A 24,082-nucleotide genomic window follows, 5' to 3' on the forward strand; every position below is an offset into this window, starting at 1 on the left:
AACAAAATAGTTGTACAACATAGTTTGAAAAAAGCATAAAAATGAAAACAAAATAGTTGTACAGCATAGTTTGAAAAAAAAAAAAAATGAAAACAAAATAGTTGTACAGCATAGTTTGAAAAAACAATAAAAATGTAAACAAAATAGTTGTACAGCATAGTTTGAAAAAAAAATAAAAATGTAAACAAAATAGTTGTACAGCATAGTTTGAAAAAAAAAATAAAAATGAAAACAAAATAGTTGTACAGCATAGTTTGAAAACCAATAAAAATGTAAACAAAATAGTTGTACAGCATAGTTTAAAAAAAAAATAAAAACGAAAACAAAATAGTTGTACAGCATAGTTTGAAAAAAGAATAAAAATAAAAACAAAATAGTTGTACAGCATAGTTTGAAAAAACAATAAAAATGTAAACAAAATAGTTGTACAGCATAGTTTGAAAAAAAAATAAAAATGAAAACAAAATAGTTGTACAGCATCGTTTGAAAAAACAATGAAAACGAAAACAAAATAGTTGTACAGCACAGTACGAACAAAAAAATAAAAATGAAAACAAAATAGTTGTACATAATCGTTTGAAAAAACAATAAAACTGACAACAAAATAGTTGTACAGCACAGTTTTAAAAAAATAAAAATGAAAACAAAATAGTTGTACAACATAGTTTGAACAAAAACTGAAAAAATAGTTTTACAGCATAGTTTGAAAAAAAAAATAAAAATGAAAACAAAATAGTTGTACAGCATAGTTTGAAAAATACTGAAAACAAAATAGTTGTACAGCATAGTTTGAAAAAAAAATGAAAACGAAATAGTTGTACAGCATAGTTTAAAAAAAAATAAAAACGAAAACAAAATAGTTGTACAGCATAGTGTGAAAAAACAATAAAAACGAAAACAAAATAGTTGTACAGCATAGTTTGAAAAAACAATAAAAATGAAAACAAAATAGTTGTACAGCATAGTTTGAAAAAACAATAAAAATGAAAACAAAATAGTTGTACAGCATAGTTTGAAAAAAAATAAAAATGAAGACAAAATAGTTGTACAGCATAGTTTGAAAAAACAATAAAAATGAAAACAAAATAGTTGTACAGCATAGTTTGAAAAAACAATAAAAATGAAAACAAAATAGTTGTACAGCATAGTTTGAAAAAAAATAAAAATGAAGACAAAATAGTTGTACAGCATAGTTTGAAAAAACAATAAAAATGAAAACAAAATAGTTGTACAGCATAGTTTGAAAAAACAATAAAAATGAAAACAAAATAGTTGTACAGCATAGTTTGAAAAAAAATAAAAATGAAGACAAAATAGTTGTACAGCATAGTTTGAAAAAACAATAAAAATGAAAACAAAATAGTTGTACAGCATAGTTTGAAAAAACAATAAAAATGAAAACAAAATAGTTGTACAGCATAGTTTGAAAAAAAAATAAAAATGAAAACAAAATAGTTGTACAGCATAGTTTGAAAAAACAATAAAAATGAAAACAAAATAGTTGTACAGCATAGTTTGAAAAAAATAAAAATGAAAACAAAATAGTTGTACGGACTAGTTTAAAAAAAAACGAAAACAAAATAGTTATACAGCATAGTTTGAAAAAAAAATAAAAATAAACACAAAATAGTTGTACAGCATAGTTTGAAAAAAAAATGAAAATGTAAACAAAATAGTTGTACAGCATAGTTTGAAAAAAAATAAAAATGTAAACAAAATAGTTGTACAGCATAGTTTGAAAAAAGAATAAAAATGAAAACAAAATAGTTGTACAACATAGTTTGAAAAAAGAATAAAAATGAAAACAAAATAGTTGTACAGCATAGTTTGAAAAACAATAAAAATGAAAACAAAATAGTTGTACAGCATAGTTTGAAAAAACAATAAAAATGTAAACAAAATAGTTGTACAGCATAGTTTGAAAAAAGAATAAAAACGAAAGCAAAATAGTTGTACAGCATAGTTTGAAAAAAAATAAAAATGTACACAAAATAGTTGTACAGCATAGTTTAAAAAAAAAAACGTAAACAAAATAGTTGTACAGCATAGTTTGAAAAAAAAAATAAAAATGAAAACAAAATAGTTGTACAGCATCGTTTGAAAAAACAATGAAAACGAAAACAAAATAGTTGTACAGCACAGTTTGAAACAAAAATAAAAATGAAAACAAAATAGTTGTACATAATAGTTTGAAAAAACAATAAAAATGACAACAAAATAGTTGTACAGCACAGTTTGAAAAAAATAAAAATGAAAACAAAATAGTTGTACAGCATAGTTTGAACAAAAACTGAAAAAATAGTTTTACAGCCTAGTTTGAAAAAAAAAATAAAAATGAAAACAAAATAGTTGTACAGCATAGTTTTAAAAATACTGAAAACAAAATAGTTGTACAGCATAGTTTGAAAAAAAAATGAAAACAAAATAGTTGTACAGCATAGTTTAAAAAAAAATAAAAACGAAAACAAAATAGTTGTACAGCATAGTTTGAAAAAACAATAAAAATGAAAACAAAATAGTTGTACAGCATAGTTTGAAAAAAAATAAAAATGAAAACAAAATAGTTTTACAGCATAGTTTGAAAAAACAATAAAATCGAAACCAAAATAGTTGTACAGCATAGTTTGAAAAAAAAAAATAAAAATGAAAACAAAATAGTTGTACAGCATAGTTTGAAAAAACAATAAAAATGAAAACAAAATAGTTGTACAGCATAGTTTGAAAAAAAATAAAACGAAACCAGAATAGTTTTACAGCATAGTTTGAAAAAACAATAAAAATGAAAACAAAATAGTTGTACAGCATAGTTTGAAAAAACAATTAAAATAAAAACGAAATAGTTGTACAGCATAGTTTGAAAAAAAAAAACGAAAACAAAATAGTTGTACAGCATAGTTTGAAAAAAAATAAAAACGAAAACAAAATAGTTGTACAGCATAGTTTGAAAAAAAAAAATAAAACGAAAGCAAAATAGTTTTACAGCATAGTTTGAAAAAACAATAAAAATGAAAACAAAATAGTTGTACAGCATAGTTTGAAAAAAAAAATAAAAATGAAAACAAAATAGTTGTACAGCATAGTTTGAAAAAACAATAAAAATGTAAATAAAATAGTTGTACAGCATAGTTTGAAAAAACAATAAAAATGTAAACAAAATAGTTGTACAGCATAGTTAGAAAACCAATAAAAATGAAAACAAAATAGTTGTACAGCATAGTTTGAAAAAACAATAAAAATGAAAACAAAATAGTTGTACAGCATAGTTTGAAAAAAAATGAAAATGAAAACAAAATAGTTTTACAGCATAGTTTGAAAAAACAATAAAATCGAAACCAAAATAGTTGTACAGCATAGTTTGAAAAAAAATAATAAAAATGAAAACAAAATAGTTGTACAGCATAGTTTGAAAAAACAATAAAAATGAAAACAAAATAGTTGTACAGCATAGTTTAAAAACAAACGAAAACTAAATAGTTGTACAGCATAGTTTGAAAAAACAATAAAAATGAAAACAAAGTAGTTGTACAGCATAGTTTGAAAAAAAAATAAAAATGAAAACAAAATAGTTGTACAGCATAGTTTGAAAAAAAAATAAAAATGTAAACAAAATAGTTGTACAGCATAGTTTGAAAAAAAAAATAAAAATGAAAACAAAATAGTTGTACAGCATAGTTTGAAAAAAAATAAAAATGTAAACAAAATAGTTGTACAGCATAGTTTTAAAAAAAAATAAAAATGAAAACAAAATAGTTGTACAGCATAGTTTGAAAAAAGAATAAAAATAAAAACAAAATAGTTGTACAGCATAGTTTGAAAAAACAATAAAAATGTAAACAAAATAGTTGTACAGCATAGTTTGAAAAAAAAATAAAAATGTAAACAAAATAGTTGTACAGCATAGTTTGAAAAAAAAAATAAAAATGAAAACAAAATAGTTGTACAGCATAGTTTGAAAAAAAATAAAAATGTAAACAAAATAGTTGTACAGCATAGTTTTAAAAAAAAATAAAAATGAAAACAAAATAGTTGTACAGCATAGTTTGAAAAAAGAATAAAAATAAAAACAAAATAGTTGTACAGCATAGTTTGAAAAAACAATAAAAATGTAAACAAAATAGTTGTACAGCATAGTTTGAAAAAAAAATAAAAATGAAAACAAAATAGTTGTACAGCATCGTTTGAAAAAACAATGAAAACGAAAACAAAATAGTTGTACAGCACAGTACGAACAAAAAAATAAAAATGAAAACAAAATAGTTGTACATAATCGTTTGAAAAAACAATAAAACTGACAACAAAATAGTTGTACAGCACAGTTTGAAAAAAATAAAAATGAAAACAAAATAGTTGTACAACATAGTTTGAACAAAAACTGAAAAAATAGTTTTACAGCATAGTTTGAAAAAAAAAAATAAAAATGAAAACAAAATAGTTGTACAGCATAGTTTGAAAAATACTGAAAACAAAATAGTTGTACAGCATAGTTTGAAAAAAAAATGAAAACAAAATAGTTGTACAGCATAGTTTAAAAAAAAATAAAAACGAAAACAAAATAGTTGTACAGCATAGTGTGAAAAAACAATAAAAACGAAAACAAAATAGTTGTACAGCATAGTTTGAAAAAACAATAAAAATGAAGACAAAATAGTTGTACAGCATAGTTTGAAAAAAAATAAAAATGAAGACAAAATAGTTGTACAGCATAGTTTGAAAAAACAATAAAAATGTAAACAAAATAGTTGTACAGCATAGTTTGAAAAAACAATAAAAATGAAAACAAAATAGTTGTACAGCATAGTTTGAAAAAAAAATAAAAATGAAAACAAAATAGTTGTACAGCATAGTTTGAAAAAACAATAAAAATGAAAACAAAATAGTTGTACAGCATAGTTTGAAAAAAATAAAAATGAAAACAAAATAGTTGTACGGACTAGTTTAAAAAAAAACGAAAACAAAATAGTTATACAGCATAGTTTGAAAAAAAAATAAAAATAAACACAAAATAGTTGTACAGCATAGTTTGAAAAAAAAATGAAAATGTAAACAAAATAGTTGTACAGCATAGTTTGAAAAAAAATAAAAATGTAAACAAAATAGTTGTACAGCATAGTTTGAAAAAAGAATAAAAATGAAAACAAAATAGTTGTACAGCATAGTTTGAAAAAAGAATAAAAATGAAAACAAAATAGTTGTACAGCACAGTTTGAAAAAACAATAAAAATGAAAACAAAATAGTTGTACAGCATAGTTTGAAAAAACAATAAAAATGTAAACAAAATAGTTGTACAGCATAGTTTGAAAAAAAAATAAAAATGTAAACAAAATAGTTGTACAGCATAGTTTGAAAAAAGAATAAAAACGAAAACAAAATAGTTGTACAGCATAGTTTGAAAAAAAATAAAAATGTACACAAAATAGTTGTACAGCATAGTTTAAAAAAAAAACGTAAACAAAATAGTTGTACAGCATAGTTTGAAAAAAAAAATAAAAATGAAAACAAAATAGTTGTACAGCATCGTTTGAAAAAACAATGAAAACGAAAACAAAATAGTTGTACAGCACAGTTTGAAAAAAAAATAAAAATGAAAACAAAATAGTTGTACATAATAGTTTGAAAAAACAATAAAACTGACAACAAAATAGTTGTACAGCACAGTTTGAAAAAAATAAAAATGAAAACAAAATAGTTGTACAGCATAGTTTGAACAAAAACTGAAAAAATAGTTTTACAGCCTAGTTTGAAAAAAAAAATAAAAATGAAAACAAAATAGTTGTACAGCATAGTTTTAAAAATACTGAAAACAAAATAGTTGTACAGCATAGTTTGAAAAAAAAATGAAAACAAAATAGTTGTACAGCATAGTTTAAAAAAAAATAAAAACGAAAACAAAATAGTTGTACAGCATAGTTTGAAAAAACAATAAAAATGAAAACAAAATAGTTGTACAGCATAGTTTGAAAAAAAATAAAAATGAAAACAAAATAGTTTTACAGCATAGTTTGAAAAAACAATAAAATCGAAACCAAAATAGTTGTACAGCATAGTTTGAAAAAAAAAAAAAATGAAAACAAAATAGTTGTACAGCATAGTTTGAAAAAACAATAAAAATGAAAACAAAATAGTTGTACAGCATAGTTTGAAAAAAAATAAAACGAAACCAGAATAGTTTTACAGCATAGTTTGAAAAAACAATAAAAATGAAAACAAAATATTTGTACAGCATAGTTTGAAAAAAAAAATCAAAATGAAAACAAAATAGTTGTACAGCATAGTTTGAAAAAACAATAAAAATGAAAACAAAATAGTTGTACAGCATAGTTTGAAAAAAGAATAAAAACGAAAACAAAATAGTTGTACAGCATAGTTTGAAAAAACAATTAAAATAAAAACGAAATAGTTGTACAGCATAGTTTGAAAAAAAAAACGAAAACAAAATAGTTGTACAGCATAGTTTGAAAAAAAATAAAAACGAAAACAAAATAGTTGTACAGCATAGTTTGAAAAAAAAAAAATAAAACGAAAGCAAAATAGTTTTACAGCATAGTTTGAAAAAACAATAAAAATGAAAACAAAATAGTTGTACAGCATAGTTTGAAAAAAAAAATAAAAATGAAAACAAAATAGTTGTACAGCATAGTTTGAAAAAACAATAAAAATGTAAATAAAATAGTTGTACAGCATAGTTTGAAAAAAGAATAAAAATGTAAACAAAATAGTTGTACAGCATAGTTTGAAAAAACAATAAAAATGAAAACAAAATTGTTGTACAGTATAGTCTGAAAAAACAATAAAAATGTAAACAAAATAGTTGTACAGCATAGTTTGAAAAAAAAAATAAAACGAAAAAAAAATAGTTGTACAGCATAGTTAGAAAACCAATAAAAATGAAAACAAAATAGTTGTACAGCATAGTTTGAAAAAACAATAAAAATGAAAACAAAATAGTTGTACAGCATAGTTTGAAAAAAAATGAAAATGAAAACAAAATAGTTTTACAGCATAGTTTGAAAAAACAATAAAATCGAAACCAAAATAGTTGTACAGCATAGTTTGAAAAAAAATAATAAAAATGAAAACAAAATAGTTGTACAGCATAGTTTGAAAAAACAATAAAAATGAAAACAAAATAGTTGTACAGCATAGTTTAAAAACAAACGAAAACTAAATAGTTGTACAGCATAGTTTGAAAAAACAATAAAAATGAAAACAAAGTAGTTGTACAGCATAGTTTGAAAAAAAAATAAAAATGAAAACAAAATAGTTGTACAGCATAGTTTGAAAAAAAATAAAAATGAAAACAAAATAGTTGTACAGCCTAGTTTGAAAAAAGAATAAAAATGAAAACAAAATAGTTGTACAGCATAGTTTGAAAAAACAATAAAAATGTAAACAAAATAGTTGTACAGCATAGTTTGAAAAAAAAAGAAAACGAAATAGTTGTACAGCATAGTTTGAAAAAAAAATAAAAATGAAAACAAAATAGTTGTACAGCATAGTTTGAAAAAAGAATAAAAATGAAAACAAAATAGTTGTACAGCATAGTTTGAAAAAAGAATAAAAATGAAAACAAAATAGTTGTACAGCATAGTTTGAAAAAACAATAAAAATGAAAACAAAATAGTTGTACAGCATAGTTTGAAAAAAAATAAAAATGTAACCAAAATAGTTTTACAGGATAGTTTGAAAAAAAATAAAAATGAAAACAAAATATTTATACAGCATAGTTTGAAAAAAAAATAAAAATGAAAACAAAATAGTTGTACAGCATAGTTTGAAAAAACAATAAAAATGAAAACAAAATAGTTGTACAGCATAGTTTGAAAAAACAATAAAAATGAAAACAAAATAGTTGTACAGCATAGTTTGAAAAAAGAATAAAAATGAAAACAAAATAGTTGTACAGCATAGTTTGAAAAAAACAATAAAAATGAAAACAAAATAGTTGTACAGCATAGTTTGAAAAAAAATAAAAATGTAAACAAAATAGTTTTACAGGATAGTTTGAAAAAAAATAAAAATGAAAACAAAATAGTTGTACAGCATAGTTTGAAAAAAAAAATAAAAATGAAAACAAAATAGTTGTACAGCATAGTTTGAAAAAAAAAAAAATGAAAACAAAATAGTTGTAATGCATAGTTTGAAAAAAAAAATAAAAATGAACACAAAATAGTTGTACAGCATAGTTTGAAAAAAAAATAAAAATGTAAACAAAATATTTGTACAGCGTAGTTTGAAAAAAAAATAAAAATGTAAACAAAATAGTTGTACAGCATAGTTTGAAAAAAAAATAAAAATGAAAACAAAATAGTTGTACAGCATAGTTTGAAAAAAAAATAAAAATGAAAACAAAATAGTTGTACAGCATAGTTTGAAAAAAAAATAAAAATGAAAACAAAATAGTTGTAATGCATAGTTTGAAAAAAAAATAAAAATGAAAACAAAATAGTTGTACAGCATTGTTTGAAAAAAAAATAACAAAAAAACAAAATAGTTGTACAGCATAGTTTGAAAAAAAATAAAAATGAAAACAAAATAGTTGTACAGCATAGTTTGAAAAAACAATACAAATGAAAACAAATTAGTTGTACAGCATAGTTTGAAAAAAAATAAAAATGTAAACAAAATAGTTTTACAGGATAGTTTGAAAAAAAATAAAAATGAAAACAAAATAGTTGTACAGCATAGTTTGAAAAAAAAATTAAAATGAAAACAAAATAGTTGTAATGCATAGTTTGAAAAAAAATAAAAATGTAAACAATATAGTTTTACAGGATAGTTTGAAAAAACAATAAAAATGAAAACAAAATAGTTGTACAGCATAGTTTGAAAAAAAAAATAAAAATGTAAACAAAATATTTGTACAGGATAGTTTGAAAAAAAATAAAAATGAAAACAAAATAGTTGTACTGCATTGTTTGAAAAAACAATAAAAATGAAAACAAATTAGTTGTACAGCATAGTGTGAAAAAAAAAAATGTAAACAAAATAGTTGTACAGCATAGTTTGAAAAAACAATAAAAATGAAAACAAAATAGTTGTACAGCATAGTTAGAAAAAACAATAAAAATGAAAACAAAATAGTTGTACAGCATAGTTTGAAAAAAAAATAAAAATGAAAACAAAATAGTTGTACAGCATAGTTTGAAAAAACAATAAAAATGAAAACAAAATAGTTGTACAGCAGAGTTTGAAAAAACAATAAAAATGAAAACAAAATAGTTGTACAGCATAGTTTGAAAACCAATGAAAATGTAAACAAAATAGTTTTACAGGATAGTTTGAAAAAAAATAAAAATGAAAACAAAATAGTTGTACAGCATAGTTTGAAAAAAGAATAAAAATGAAAACAAAATAGTTGTACAGCATAGTTTGAAAAAAGAATAAAAATGAAAACAAAATAGTTGTACAGCATAGTTTGAAAAAACAATAAAAATGAAAACAAAATAGTTGTACAGCATAGTTTGAAAAAAACAATAAAAATGAAAACAAAATAGTTGTACAGCATAGTTTTAAAAAAATAAAAATGTAAACAAAATAGTTTTACAGGATAGTTTGAAAAAAAATAAAAATGAAAACAAAATAGTTGTACAGCATAGTTTGAAATAAAAAAATAAAAACAAAATAGTTGTAATGCATAGTTTTAAAAAAATAAATAAAAACAAAATAGTTGTACAGCATAGTTTGAAAAAAAAAATAAAACGAAATAGTTGTACAGCATAGTTTGAAAGAAAAAACGAAAACAAAATAGTTGTACAGCATAGTTTGAAAAAACAATAAAAATGAAAACAAAATAGTTGTACAGCATAGTTTGAAAAAAAAATAAAAATGTAAACAAAATAGTTTTACACCATAGTTTGAAAAAAAAATAAAAATGTAAACAAAATATTTGTACAGCATAGTTTGAAAAAAATAAAAATGAAAACAAAATAGTTGTACAGCATAGTTTGAAAAAACAATAAAAATGAAAACAAAATAGTTGTACAGCATAGTTTGAAAAAAAAATAAAAATGTAAACAAAATAGTTGTACAGCATAGTTTGAAAAAAAATAAAAATGAAAACAAAATAGTTGTACAGCATAGTTTAAAAAAAAAATAAAAATGAAAACAAAATAATTGTACAGCATAGTTTGAAAACACAATAAAAGTAAAAAAAATAATTTTACAGCATAGTTTGAAAAAACAATAAAAATGAAAACAAAATAGTTGTACAGCATAGTTTAAAAAAAAAATGAAAACAAAATAGTTGTACAGCATAGTTTGAAAAAACAATAAAAATGAAAACAAAATAGTTGTACAGCATAGTTTGAAAAAACAATAAAAATGAAAACAAAATAGTTGTACAGCATAGTTTGAAAAAAAAATAAAAATGAAAACAAAATAGTTGTACAGCATAGTTTGAAAAAAAATAAAAATGAAAACAAAATAATTGTACAGCATAGTTTGAAAAAACAATAAAAATGAAAACAAAATAGTTTTACAGCATAGTTTGAAAAAACAATAAAAATGAAAACAAAATAGTTGTACAGCATTATTCGAAAAAACAATAAAAATGAAAACAAAATAGTTGTACAGCATAGTTTGAAAAAACAATAAAAATGAAAACAAAATAGTTGTACAGCATAGTTTGAAAAAACAATAAAAATGAAAACAAAATAGTTGTACAGCATAGTTCGAAAAAACAATAAAAATGAAAACAAAATAGTTGTACAGCATAGTTTGAAAAAAAATAAAAATGTAGACAAAATAGTTGTACAGCATAGTTTGAAAAAACAATAAAAATGAAAACAAAATAGTTTTACAGCATAGTTTGAAAAAACAATAAAAATGAAAACAAAATAGTTGTACAGCATAGTTTAAAAAAAAATAAAAATGAAAACAAAATAGTTGTACAGCATAGTTTGAAAAAACAATAAAAATGAAAACAAAATAGTTGTACAGCATAGTTTGAAAAAAGAATAAAAACGAAAACAAAATAGTTGTACAGCATAGTTTGAAAAAACAATTAAAATAAAAACGAAATAGTTGTACAGCATAGTTTGAAAAAAAAAAACGAAAACAAAATAGTTGTACAGCATAGTTTGAAAAAAAATAAAAACGAAAACAAAATAGTTGTACAGCATAGTTTGAAAAAAAAAAAATAAAACGAAAACAAAATAGTTTTACAGCATAGTTTGAAAAAACAATAAAAATGAAAACAAAATAGTTGTACAGCATAGTTTGAAAAAAAAAATAAAAATGAAAACAAAATAGTTTGTACAGCATAGTTTGAAAAAAAAAATAAAACGAAAACAAAATAGTTTGTACAGCATAGTTTAAAAAAAAAATGAAAACAAAATAGTTGTACAGCATAGTTGAAAAAATAAAAATGAAAACAAAATAGTTGTACAGCATAGTTTGAAAAAAAAAATAAAACGAAAACAAAATAGTTTTACAGCATAGTTTGAAAAAAATAAAAATTAAAACAAAATAGTTTTACAGCATAGTTTGAAAAAAGAATAAAAATGAAAACAAAATAGTTGTACAGCATAGTTTGAAAAAAAAAAATAAAAATGAAAACAAAATAGTTGTACAGCATAGTTTGAAAAAAAATAAAAATGAAAACAAAATAGTTGTACAGCATAGTTTGAAAAAAAAATAAAAATGAAAACAAAATAGTTGTACAGCATAGTTTGAAAAAAAAAGACATCAAATTCTTTAACCATAAAAAACTGTTATCAAGTTCTGTTACTAAAAATATATTTTCCATGTTTTTCTTGACAATTTTTCAATGTAAAATCATAATTGTAAAAATAATGATCATGAAATTATACTAGAAGACCACTGTGTATATTGCTCCCAGCTCTCAACCCTATATTAATATTTTTGTAAATTGTCTGTAATTTTGAAATTTTCTATTTATTTATGTCATCCTCTGCATGAGCACAACAGCAAAGACGTCAGGATTTTTTTTTTTTATCATTCTTTTCCTTCTTCGCAGTACGGGTTCGAGCCTGCTTGCCTACTACCACTCCCTTGTGTTTTTTTTTCAACACATACTTCCAGACACCCGGGTAACGCCAGGCACCTAGGCTAGTCTATAATATAAATTTTCCTTGTCTGTTTAAATGTATGTATGTATGTACTTTGTATGTCTGTCTAAAACTTTCGACAGAGATGACGGATTTTCACGAGATCGGTATTGTTTTGAAGTTCGATCCTTCAGACAACAAATATCAAAAAATTGGCTAAAAACATTAATTCATTCACCCTCAACTGGGCACTTTTCTACAAGGAGGAGTCGCTTTTTTCACCAATATTTTCGAAAGTCATCACCTCTTTTCGACTGACTAGTCTTAATTTAAACATTCGTCACTTCCGGTTTGGCGATGGGTGCAACAGCAAAGATGTTACTGTTTTTCACATTCTTTTCCTCCTTTGCAGTACGGGTTCGAGCCTGCCTGCCTACTACCACTTCTTTTTTTTTTTTTTTTTGCTCAACACACACCTCTAAACACCCGGGCAACGCCGGAAACCCAGGCTAGTTAATGATAAAATAATTTCTGACGTTTTAAAAAATGAAATTTTTAGATGCAAACCAAAAAGTCATTTTGTTTTTGTTAGATTTTAATGTTATTCTTTTGCAAATTATAAATGGGCATTAGCATGTGATTTCGCTACAACCTTCAAGTGAATTCCATATCTAAACATGATAATTCCAGTAAAAGAGACGGCCACAAGTAAACATGAAGCTTAAGGAGATGAGTGAAAGTTCAAGGTGAGAAGCACTTGAGAAATCAAAACCCTAAAACTAATCTTGCAAAGAAAGATTAGTTTTTCTTTTCTATGCCGATAAAATATTTCATCCCTCTTCAATGTGTTTTATGTGATTAAACGAAACAACAGTCAATATTCTTTGGAGGGAAAATTATAGTATGGAAAAATATCATGACAAGTGATTAAAAAAGCTAAGAACAAAACTTATCTATGGATGTTAAACAATGTTAATGCAATTTTTGCGACTGAAAATGGTTGGAATAGATAAAAACAAAAAATACGAAAAGATGTATTAATTGTAAAAATTTTAACTTTTAAATTTTATGTAACAATGGTCACAATTGATGAAAAAGAAAAGACAAAACGTTACCTTGTCAGTTTTGGAAAGATCTCGAAGAATAACTTCAATGAAGTATTTAGTTTGTCCATAAGGATTAGTGCAGCTGCCAACTGGATGGCTTTCGGTAAGTGGAAGTTTTTGTGGTGAACCATAGACTGTAACTGAACTAGAGAAGACAATGTTGAACACTTCATTTTCTGCCATCACCTGTAAACAAATAAGCAAAATGTGTTACATAAACTTACATTCATATATATATATATATATATATATATATATGATATTAAATGAAAGATGAGGAATAAAAGTTAGATATAACTTTATTATATCATCAGAACAATAAGGAAAAGTAAAGGAGAAATTAAGAACAAAAACTCTTTAGGCCATGGCATTTTTGAAAAACTTATTTGGAGCACTTTTCTAATCCCACTTTTTTTCACTTTCAGAGCGTTTCATTTTTATCTATTTCTATATGCATTTCCGCATACCCTATTTACTGTTTCTATTATCAAGACCGTCTTATTCTCTCCTTCTTTCTCTACTTTCTAATCCATCTCCCCTATCTTTTCTTTCCTTCTTTTATTATTGGCTTTCCTTTAATGATCCCCATTATTTCATAGTGCCCCATTATTTTTTCAATATTACCTACATATATTTCCGATTTATCCTTATACGTTGTACCTACTTTTAATTAATTTTAACCATTTTATCCTATTCTTTCATTCTTATTTCATACCTAAATGTCATTAAGCCAGTTTTTTCTGTATTTGCATCTTGTATAATTCTGGCCACTTTCCTTTTTCGGTTAGAAGGAAATTTAGCTTTAAAATGCCATGGCTTAAAGAGTTTTTTGTTTTTTTTTTAAATTTTCCCCTTTACTTTTCCTTATTGCTCTGATGATATAATAACTTTTATTCCTCTTCTTTCATTTAATGTATTTGTTTGCTCCCCTTGATAGTGCTCAGCTTTTCTTATCTTGATAAGTTTTACTTTTTGATAAGATAATTATATTTGTACAGATTATTGAAACTTTATTTTGGAATTTATAAACTGTAAAATACAGAAAATTAATAAGAATTTGTTTTCTTTATTTAATGAAAATTTTAAAAAGAACATTCCAGAGAAATGCGATGGCTTAAAGAGTTAAGTGTTGAGCCATTATGTTGAACAAAACTGGCAGTAGTAAATCCAAATCGGCGAAGAATCAATGCAGTTACGATCTCGAGTGTTGAGTAATTTTTTAAGAACAAAGATAGCGGCAAAGAATCAATGTACTCCAGATCAACAGTGGTTCAGTCGTTTCAAGATGGAGACAGGCAGCAAAAATTCAATATTTTAAAAATGAGGTTGGAGGCTTTTCATTGGTTGATTGTCCTAACCATAGTTATAAATAAGATCATCCAAATGTTGGTAGTTATACCCTCTATTCCAATCAAAAACATTTTAACCCCCCTCCTTTTTGATATAATATAAAAGTCCTTTCAGACTCAATTTGATTTAATAGTGTAACATGTATCAGGCCTAGTGGTGGTCATCAAATAGATTAGACTTCCAATAATTTCTCTGTATAATCGATCATCTATTAATTTAGTTTCGGTCTCTGTATTTTTATTCATATCAATCTTAATGGGAGTTATACATGGTTTATAATCTTGCATCCCAAACAAATATAAAGAGAAATATGTGTAGACTACTCAGATTTCTCTTTATGTTTGTTTTCTTTCGTAAAAAATACTAATGGATTGAACACTTTCCACTTTTGCTTTTGAGTTATTTTACCATTATTATTATCTTTTTTTTTTTCGACTTATTTACTTATGTTGCATGATTTCATTTTCATTTTTATATTCTTCCTTATTCTAGCAGGATTACTTCTGTGTCTGTATATATGTATATATATATATATTTTTTAACATTTTCATCCCAAACAAGGCACATTGCCACTTTGATGTAGGAGGCTACTATCAGGGATAGGCAGTTGGGCAGCAAGATGTCGGTTCACGTTACACTTGAACTTCTGCATGTCAGTACAGTTGGGGAAGCAGGGTCCCAGAAGGGAGTTCCAAAGTCTAGCGGTTCTGTGGAAGAAACTACTGGAGTAGAAGGCTCTCTTACATTTAGAGATCTCTACTGTGAAGGGGCGGGATTTAGCTGCTTGTTGGGTCTGCCGAGGATATTTACGTCGAGGGGGGTACAAGTGCTTGCAGTTCGTCAGAGCATTCACCATTAAAATACTTGTAGAACAGGCAGAGGGATACAACATTTCGTCGATAGGACAGAGGCTGAAACTTAGATGACAGTTCAGGACCTATCAGGTTGGCGACTATCTTTTGAACCTTGTCCAGGAGCGAGAGACTAGTAGCAGATGCACCAGCCCAAATATGACAACAATACTCCATACATGGGCGAATGGTGGCCTTATAGAGGTACAGGATACTTTCAGGCGTTAGTAGCTTTCTAGCACGGTAGAGAGAACCTATCTTCTTCGCAGCAGTCCTGGCAATACTCTCAATGTAATTGTTCCAACTCATGTTTCTTGTGAACGTTAGGCCAAGAAGTTTAAAGGATGTACTTTCAGATAAAAATCTTTGGTCATTGCTATTGGTGGTAGAGAAGGTTTCTTGTAATTATTGAAGAAACAAGTTTAGTCTTGGCAGCATTGAATGTGACCATTCATTTTTGTCCCCATTCCACTACAGATCGGAGGTCATCCTCTAGTGTTTCTGCCATTTCTTTAGATATGTGTTCATTTGTTTTCCTGTCGTGTCTGTTATAGAGCATGATTCATCAGCATACATACCCATCTCACAAACAATTTTATCAGGGAGGTCATTTATGAATATTAGGAATAATAGAGGTCCAAGGATACACCCCTGAGGCACTCCCGCATTTATATCATATTGTTTAGATGTACGACCATCAAGGACAACCTGGATTTTTCCTTATCTAAGAAGGAGTTATGTTAAGTATTTTTCCAGTGATACCGTATGATCTGATTTTCCTGAGAAGACCTTCATGCCATACCCTGTCAAGAGCCTTAAATATATCTAGAGTTATCGCTCTACCTTCCCCCGCTTTGTCCAGTGAATGGTATATATGTTCAGAGATTACAGTGAGGATGTTTGCTGTGGAAGGGCCTGCCTAAATCCATATTGTTGGTCGGTCAGAAGTTTAGTATTTGTAAGGTTATGGACCAGAGCCTGGTTAATTATGGACTCAAATATTTTGGCAAAAAGTGGGAGCAATAATTTACTGGGTCGGTTCTTTCGCCAGAATTCTTGAAAACTTGTACCACAGAATTTTGTTCTTAACAATTAAGACTAAATTAGACAAATAGAGGTTAGGGTACATTTAAATTCAGGGTGTGACATGTGACCGGGTGACCAAATGACCAATAGGTAGAGAACAATGGGCCAGTAGGCATTTTGGGAGGAGGGTTACTATGAGTCAGGGAAACAATAGGGATGACACTTGGCGGGGGGGGGGCAGTCTGATGCTTAGTTAGTTGAGGTTTGAACTCTGAGGTGGGCAGTTTGATTTTGGAAATAGCTATGAGCAGTTAGTTTCTGGGAGATTACTGAGGATGGTGGGGAGATGAACTGACGGCAAGTGACTGACATGGCCTCGGCAGAATGTACATGTGAACTAAAGTGTAGAGGGTTGATGGGGACACACACACACACACCCATAGTCCAACCATAAATGTAAAGTATTGGAGTCTGAATTTTCTTTTTGTTGTTGAGTGTGCTCTCTATTGACGTGAACAAGACGATGAGACAGCTAGAACTAGGATGATGAAAAATGGAGAACAAGACGATGAGACAGCTAGAACTAGGATGATGAAAAATGGAGAACAAGACGATGAGACAGCTAGAACTAGGATGATGAAAAATGGAGAACAAGATGATGAGACAGCTAGAACTAGGATGATGAAAAATGGAGAACAAGACGATGAGACAGCTAGAACTAGGATGATGAAAAATGGAGAACAAGACGATGAGACAGCTAGAACTAGGATGATGAAAAATGGAGAACAAGACGATGAGACAGCTAGAACTAGGATGATGAAAAATGGAGAACAAGACGATGAGACAGCTAGAACTAGGATGATGAAAAATGGAGAACAAGACGATGAGACAGCTAGAACTAGGATGATGAAAAATGGAGAACAAGACGATGAGACAGCTAGAACTAGGATGATGAAAAATGGAGAACAAGACGATGAGACAGCTAGAACTAGGATGATGAAAAATGGAGAACAAGACGATGAGACAGCTAGAACTAGGATGATGAAAAATGGAGAACAAGACGATGAGACAGCTAGAACTAGGATGATGAAAAATGGAGAACAAGACGATGAGACAGCTAGAACTAGGATGATGAAAAATGGAGAACAAGACGATGAGACAGCTAGAACTAGGATGATGAAAAATGGAGAACAAGACGATGAGACAGCTAGAACTAGGATGATGAAAAATGGAGAACAAGACGATGAGACAGCTAGAACTAGGATGATGAAAAATGGAGAACAAGATGATGAGACAGCTAGAACTAGGATGATGAAAAATGGAGAACAAGACGATGAGACAGCTAGAACTAGGAGGATGAAAAATGGAGAACAAGACGATGAGACAGCTAGAACTAGGATGATGAAAAATGGAGAACAAGATGATGAGACAGCTAGAACTAGGATGATGAAAAATGGAGAACAAAGCAACAACATTTGAGATTGGTGACTTGTCGGTGGCGGCCACGTGATGTCGCACCTGGACTTCCATATTTTTTTTTAATGTGTTTTTTAAAAACAGTTTGTGTTTGTTTGTTTTTTTGGTAGGAATAATGGAAGTTATTTTCACATTTTGTTCAACCTTCATCATTTCATCATCTTTTCAAACTTTTTGTTGAACTCAGAAACTGTTACTTAATCAAGCGTAAATTATTCTCATTTGATAAGTGTTGGCTGAATAAAAAGGTTTTTGATTGTTTTTATTTTTACTAATGAGTCATGTTATAAGAAAAGACTATACACCCTCCCTTCTCTTAATGTCATAATAAATGTATGTATTAGTCAAGCAGAAAGGCACCCTATTCCTCAACCTCTCTCCATTCCACCCATGCAAAGGAAGTCACTGAGACAAGATCCCCCACCCCATCCCCATCGCCTTTCGAGAAGATAGCAAACATGAATGTAAGCCAGACAGAAACACCAACCCACACCCATCTCAGAAGGGAACACGTGGAGAAAAAAACTTGAGTGGGAAATTCAGTTGGGCTGCGGACAGCAATGAGAATACTTGGTAAAATCAGCACCCCTGAGAAAATGGGGTTGAACACCAGTGTAGAAAGATGCATAGATGACTGAAATACAGCTCACTCAACCCGGATCGGCGGATCGCCATCGGACTGAAAAGGGAAATCAACTCAAAGCTTAGAACTACCTTGACCGAATGTTATTCTTGGAGATGAATATCCCTCCAATGGAGAACTATATACTGAAAATCACATGTCAAGAATAATTGTTATTATTCTGGAATGAAGGTTCATTCCTTACTACAGAAAAAATCTGTAATTGTAGCAGAGTAAAAAAAAACAGCAAATATACTTACCTCAAGAAGATTTAAGGCTCCACAAATATTGTTTTTGTAGTAAAGCAAAGGAAAGTCACATGATTTCCCGACTGCTTTTAGACCAGCCAAGTGAACAACTATAGAAAATGTATGCTATAAAAAGAGAAATACATCAGAAAAGATTAACGTAAATATATATATATATATATATAGCTATATATATATATATATATATATATATATATATATATATATATATATATATTAAGGCAAACATTATTAAAAACAACAGATACCTTGCTTAATGATTCTTTTTTTCATTTTTTCGATCTTTCGTAAGATTTTTTTAACTTCAAGATGGAAGGTATTTACATTGAAAAGTCGATTAAAATATACATTAACGAGTGATAAAAACTCGATTAAAAATTAGGATGATAAAAGGCAATGTTAGTAAAACCAGTCGTATACTGGTTATGCTAAACATTTCAGCGCATTATTGCTACTTTCAAAATTAATGCTATTTATAGATGGGTGCTGGGTTTTTATATATAGTGCTTCAAGTATTTTTAATTTTTTACAATTACTTTCTCGTTGCAAAATCCTTGTGTTGTCCACTTTTCATTGACTCTTTTTATCATTTGTAACTATATATTTCACTTATATTTTTAATATTTTATCTCCACCTGATGATGATTCAAGAAAGAATCGAAAGCGCTTGTGTGAACCATGGAACATTTGTAAATACCTTCCATCTTGAAGTTAAAAAAATCTTACGAAAGATCGAAAAAATGAAAAAAAGAATCATTAAGCAAGGTATCTCTGTTGTTTTTAATAATGTTTGCCTGAATGAAGGAATGCTGCCTAAATACACTAATATATATATATATATATATATATATATATATATATATATATATATATATATATGAAATAATGAAACATATTTATCTTACAGTTCAAGAAAAGAAACGAGTAGAATAGAAAAGATTCCCGACATTTGAGGATGACTACTGACTGACAGGTTCGTCGAAAGTATTTACATTGAAGGGGCACTAACAGAGCTGTTTTATCAGAAAACATTCAAAACAAAAACAAAGATGCAACATTGTCGTCATGAGGCTGGAATGTGGAATGTGGCACCTATTAGATTAAAAACTCTTTTTGGACCCTGTCTGAGATGGAGAGAGACTAGTGGTTGGTGCACTAGCCCAGATATGACAACAATACCCCTTGCATGGGCGAACAGTGGCTTTGTAGGGATATAGGATACTGGCAGATGTGAGAAGTTTTCTAGCATTGTAGAGGGAGCCCACCTTAGAAATATCTTTCATGTATTTGTTCTAATTCATGTTACTTGTGAATGTTAAGGTGAGGAGTTTGAATGTTGGACTCTCAACTAAAGTGCTACTAGCCACAGCAATTTTTGGTTGAAAAAGTTTTTTTATAATTGTTACATGAAATGTGTTTTGTCTGCGTATCATCAAATTATGTCTCCATTCAATTACAAACTGGAAGTTATTTTTTAAGGATTCAACTATTGCTTTGGAAACATGTGCATTGGTTTGGCCTGCATGTAAAGAATAGAACATGGTGTCATCAGCAAATGTGCCCATCTTGGAATCTATTGCATCAGACATGTCGTTTATGAAAATCAGAAATAATAAAATTCCAAGGATCAACTTCTAAGATACACCTGCATTGATGTCTTCTTGTTTAAATGTATAGCTATTGAGGACAACATGGATCTTTCTTTTAGTTAAGAAGGATCCCGTTGTATTAAATATTTATCCAGTAATACCATAATCTTTTAGTTAAGAAGGATCCCATTGTATTAACTATTTATCCAGTAATACCATAAAAATTTAATTTCATGAGAAGACCTTTTGGCCAGATCTTGTCAAAGGCTTTGGATATATCAAAGGCTCCCATATTCAGTGAATGGTATATGTGTTCAGAGACCATTAGGATAGTCACAGTAATGTTATATTTTGGACTCCTGGACATTATTGAGTAATTTAGCGAGGCACTGTGATTGGCAATTGGTATCGTATTTCAATAGTGAAAATATTATTGGAATGTTTGAAATATAAATTATTACCAGGTCAAATATTTAAGCAAGATAAACAACTTTGGAATTTTAGAAACAATAACAAATAGAATTTATTATCAAAAATAACAAATAGAATTTGTCTTCAAGTCCAACATAAACAAATTCCTGATAAACCGCCGCCTTAAGTAAGACACTTTATCAAATCTCCATTACTAACGTTTACTACGATATTATCCCATTAATTACTGTACATGCAATAACCGTTATCCCCGAGTAGCTTCCGGGCCTTGATAAGTGGTGACTACCATGTAAAAAAAAGTTCCAAAACAACACAAATAAAAGTTAGTATCAAAACAATAACAAATAGAATAAAATTACTGACCTGAGTTGTGACGTCAGAGAATCAAACAAAGTTTGATTTATACGCGGAGACTACTTTAGAGTTAGAACAGTTTAGTTTCAGTCTGAGAGTTGGGTCCTGGCTAGCGACGAGTTAGCTAACCACCGGGGAGAAAGCAGACAGTCTCTGGATGTCTGGGGAAAGCTATCAGGTGCAAGATACAGCGACAAGCGTTGCATAAGTTTGGAAGGTGATTCAGATGAAAATAAAACGTTATATTTAACATTATATTTCACGTTATAATTCACGTTTGATGTTTTCCTTTTCGGAAGGAAGATTTCCGCAGGTGGCAACATGCAGGAACCAAGGAAGAGGAGAAAGGAATGAAAGAAGGTATGTTCCGTTATCTCAGCACCTCGAAACAAAACAAATATGTTCGTTTTGTACAAGGAGGGGTCGGTTTTTTTCGCCGACATTTTAGCAAGTCATCGTTACCGTTGGATTGGCTTCAGTTAATTTTAACGCTTTTTACTTCCAGTCACGTCATGGAGACATGGGCTAAGATGTCAGATTTTCTTTCACTTTCTTTTCTGCCTTCGCGACACGGGTTCGAGCTTGCCTACTACTACTTTTTTTTTGCTCAGCACACAAACACCCGGGCAACACCTGGCACCCAGGCTTGTTATTTCTAAGTAGAAAATTGACATTCAAAGGGAAATAACTCTTCTCGACTGAAGAGTCTGCTTTTGCTTTTTTTTAATCAAATTTAAAAGATTAACAAAAAAAAAAAACTTATTAAAAGCTGTGTCACATCAATTCCTTTAAAATTAAATTCTTCTAAACATTTCATGCAAATGAACAATGAAAAAAAACTTATTAAATTGAGAAACTGAATGCTAAAGTCTAGACACTTTGGTTTAAGGCTACGTTTTAAATGCCTTTTGTAAGTGAATTATTGACTAGAACTGAAGAAATATTAAGAAAAGTTTATTTTTCATTTATTTTTATAAATGAGATAAAAATAACAAACCTTTTGGAATACAATTTGTAAAGCTTCTTTGTCTAAAAGATTTGTTTCAAAGAAAGGAATTTTTTTTCCAGTTATTTCTTCCATTCGTTTGATACTTTCTATAAAAAATAGGAAAGAATTTCAGTTTCATTGTTTAACTTGATCAAAACTAAGATTTTGTAAGGATTATGCAAAAGAGAAACAAACAAACAAACAAACAAACAAACAAAAAAACTTCTCAACATCAATATAGGCCAGTTGTATTATGCAGCAGTGTAGGCAGAAACCTGTGTATGACTTCAAGGACCACCTTCATGAGGCATCAGGCATTTATGGAGAGTTCTCAGCAACAAAGAGTCACTGGGTTTTTCCCTACTGAACAGTAGACACCATCTGTCGAAAATGCGACCTAGGCCTTCATTGTCATCATTTTCCTTGTCTTCTAGTTCATTTTCTTTTCATTGAATAATACCCAATCCATATTGAAATATAACGGCTGCCCATGTGTTTCCTGCGGATACTTTGTTTTTCTCATTCAATATTAACCCAAGAATCAACCGTATTTTCTCTTGCAATCTTTTCCTATTATTTCTTTCATATTAGCTTCTTTTATTCTATCTAATTCCACGATCCTTAAATAGGTGTATCCTTCTTCTCCAACCACTTTTATCATTTCCCCATTCAAAAACTTTATTCCTTCACTTTCAACAATTCTTCCCTTTTTCAATTTCAGGACAACACACTTCTTTATGCCAAATTCCATATGTACGACATTAATGAACATGTGAACACTCCTTATAAGTATACTCAGCAGGTCTTCATTCTTTGCACACAAGTTTAATCTTGGGTTGCTTAAACTTAATTTCTATTTCATTCTTCACATCTTTCAGCCACAAAGTATTCCCATTATGTTTTTTTAATACTCCAAATATCACCCCATCATTATTTACTCACTAGGAGTAGTCACACAAGCCATCATCAAAGATTGCTCTTTGAGATCAACGTGGTGTTCCCTGGAGTCTGAGTGACAACAAGTCTCCCTAGATTTCCAGTACTCTCCACCTCTTGATAACCTTCGCAAAAGAATTTGCGTTATCACAACAGCCGCTTACCATTGATTTCTCAGTGGCGACCATTGGTCTTCACTAAAATTTGGGTGGCAATAAGTTTCCCCAAGGTATCAGTTCTCTTTGCACTCATCCAACGGCAATCTGGCTAGTGCTTTCTCTCCTCCGTCTTTTCATCCTCCTTGACCTTCATTTATTTGCTGTGGTGCCCATTTATGGTAACACTCACAGAGAAGAAAAAAAAAATAAAATAAAAGGGGGGGGGGCGGTATTTTTCGATAATACAATTTCATTTTTTATGATTCTATGTGATATTTCTTTGTGTTTTACATCTGTAGCTGTTTCTGTGTGTAGTTTATGTGCGCTGTTAGTCTTCACATTCAAGGGTTTTAATATTTCTGCTGTTTTCATTATTGAAATTCGTTGTATCTTCTCTGCCATCCCCCTAATTCCAATCTCTCCCATTCTTTTTTCAACATTTTTTGGTATTGTTCCTAGCTCTCCTAGTATTAGTGCTGTTATCTTTACTTTCTTCATTTTCCAGATCCCTTTGAGCTCTCTGGCCAGTTCCGTCTATTTGCTCCGTTTTTCAGTCTCCTTCATCTTCACTCTGTAGACTGCTGGAATGGCAAAATTTACAATCTGACAAGACCTTCCTTCTTGTTAACTATTATGGCATCTGGTCTTCTTGCTTAGATTGGTTTATCCATTTGTACATCCATGTTCCATAGGATCTTGTGATTTCCAGTTTCCAGTAATGCTGCCGGTTTGTGTTTGTGCCATTTGTCTATGTTTTCAAGATGCAATTGTTTGCATAATTGCCTTCCTCACTTGATCGTGTCTATTTTTATATTCTTTTTGGGCTAGTTTGCTGCATTCACTTATTATAGAGTTTATTGTTTCATCTCTTTGTCCACAGAGTTTGCATTTGCTGTTTTCTTGTGTCTTACCGATC

General features: G+C 28.4%; 1 protein-coding gene across 1 annotated transcript in view; it reads right to left on the reverse strand.

The window, feature by feature from the left end:
* The window catches only part of LOC145288975 (UDP-glucose 4-epimerase-like), a 66,732-nt gene that overhangs the window by 34,539 nt on the left and 8,111 nt on the right, over window positions 1-24,082 (reverse strand). Inside the window, exons 2-4 of the mRNA XM_080136373.1 lie at window positions 22,082-22,179; window positions 18,701-18,814; window positions 13,125-13,301 (exon numbers count right to left, since the gene is read on the reverse strand). Coding sequence (XP_079992499.1) covers window positions 13,125-13,301; window positions 18,701-18,814; window positions 22,082-22,179 — 389 coding nt within the window. The remainder of the gene's footprint in view (window positions 1-13,124; window positions 13,302-18,700; window positions 18,815-22,081; window positions 22,180-24,082) is intronic.

The sequence above is a fragment of the Euprymna scolopes genome, chromosome 2 (genome assembly GCF_053919585.1).
Source record: "Euprymna scolopes isolate OS-2025 chromosome 2, ASM5391958v1, whole genome shotgun sequence".
Lineage (NCBI taxonomy): Eukaryota > Metazoa > Mollusca > Cephalopoda > Sepiida > Sepiolidae > Euprymna > Euprymna scolopes.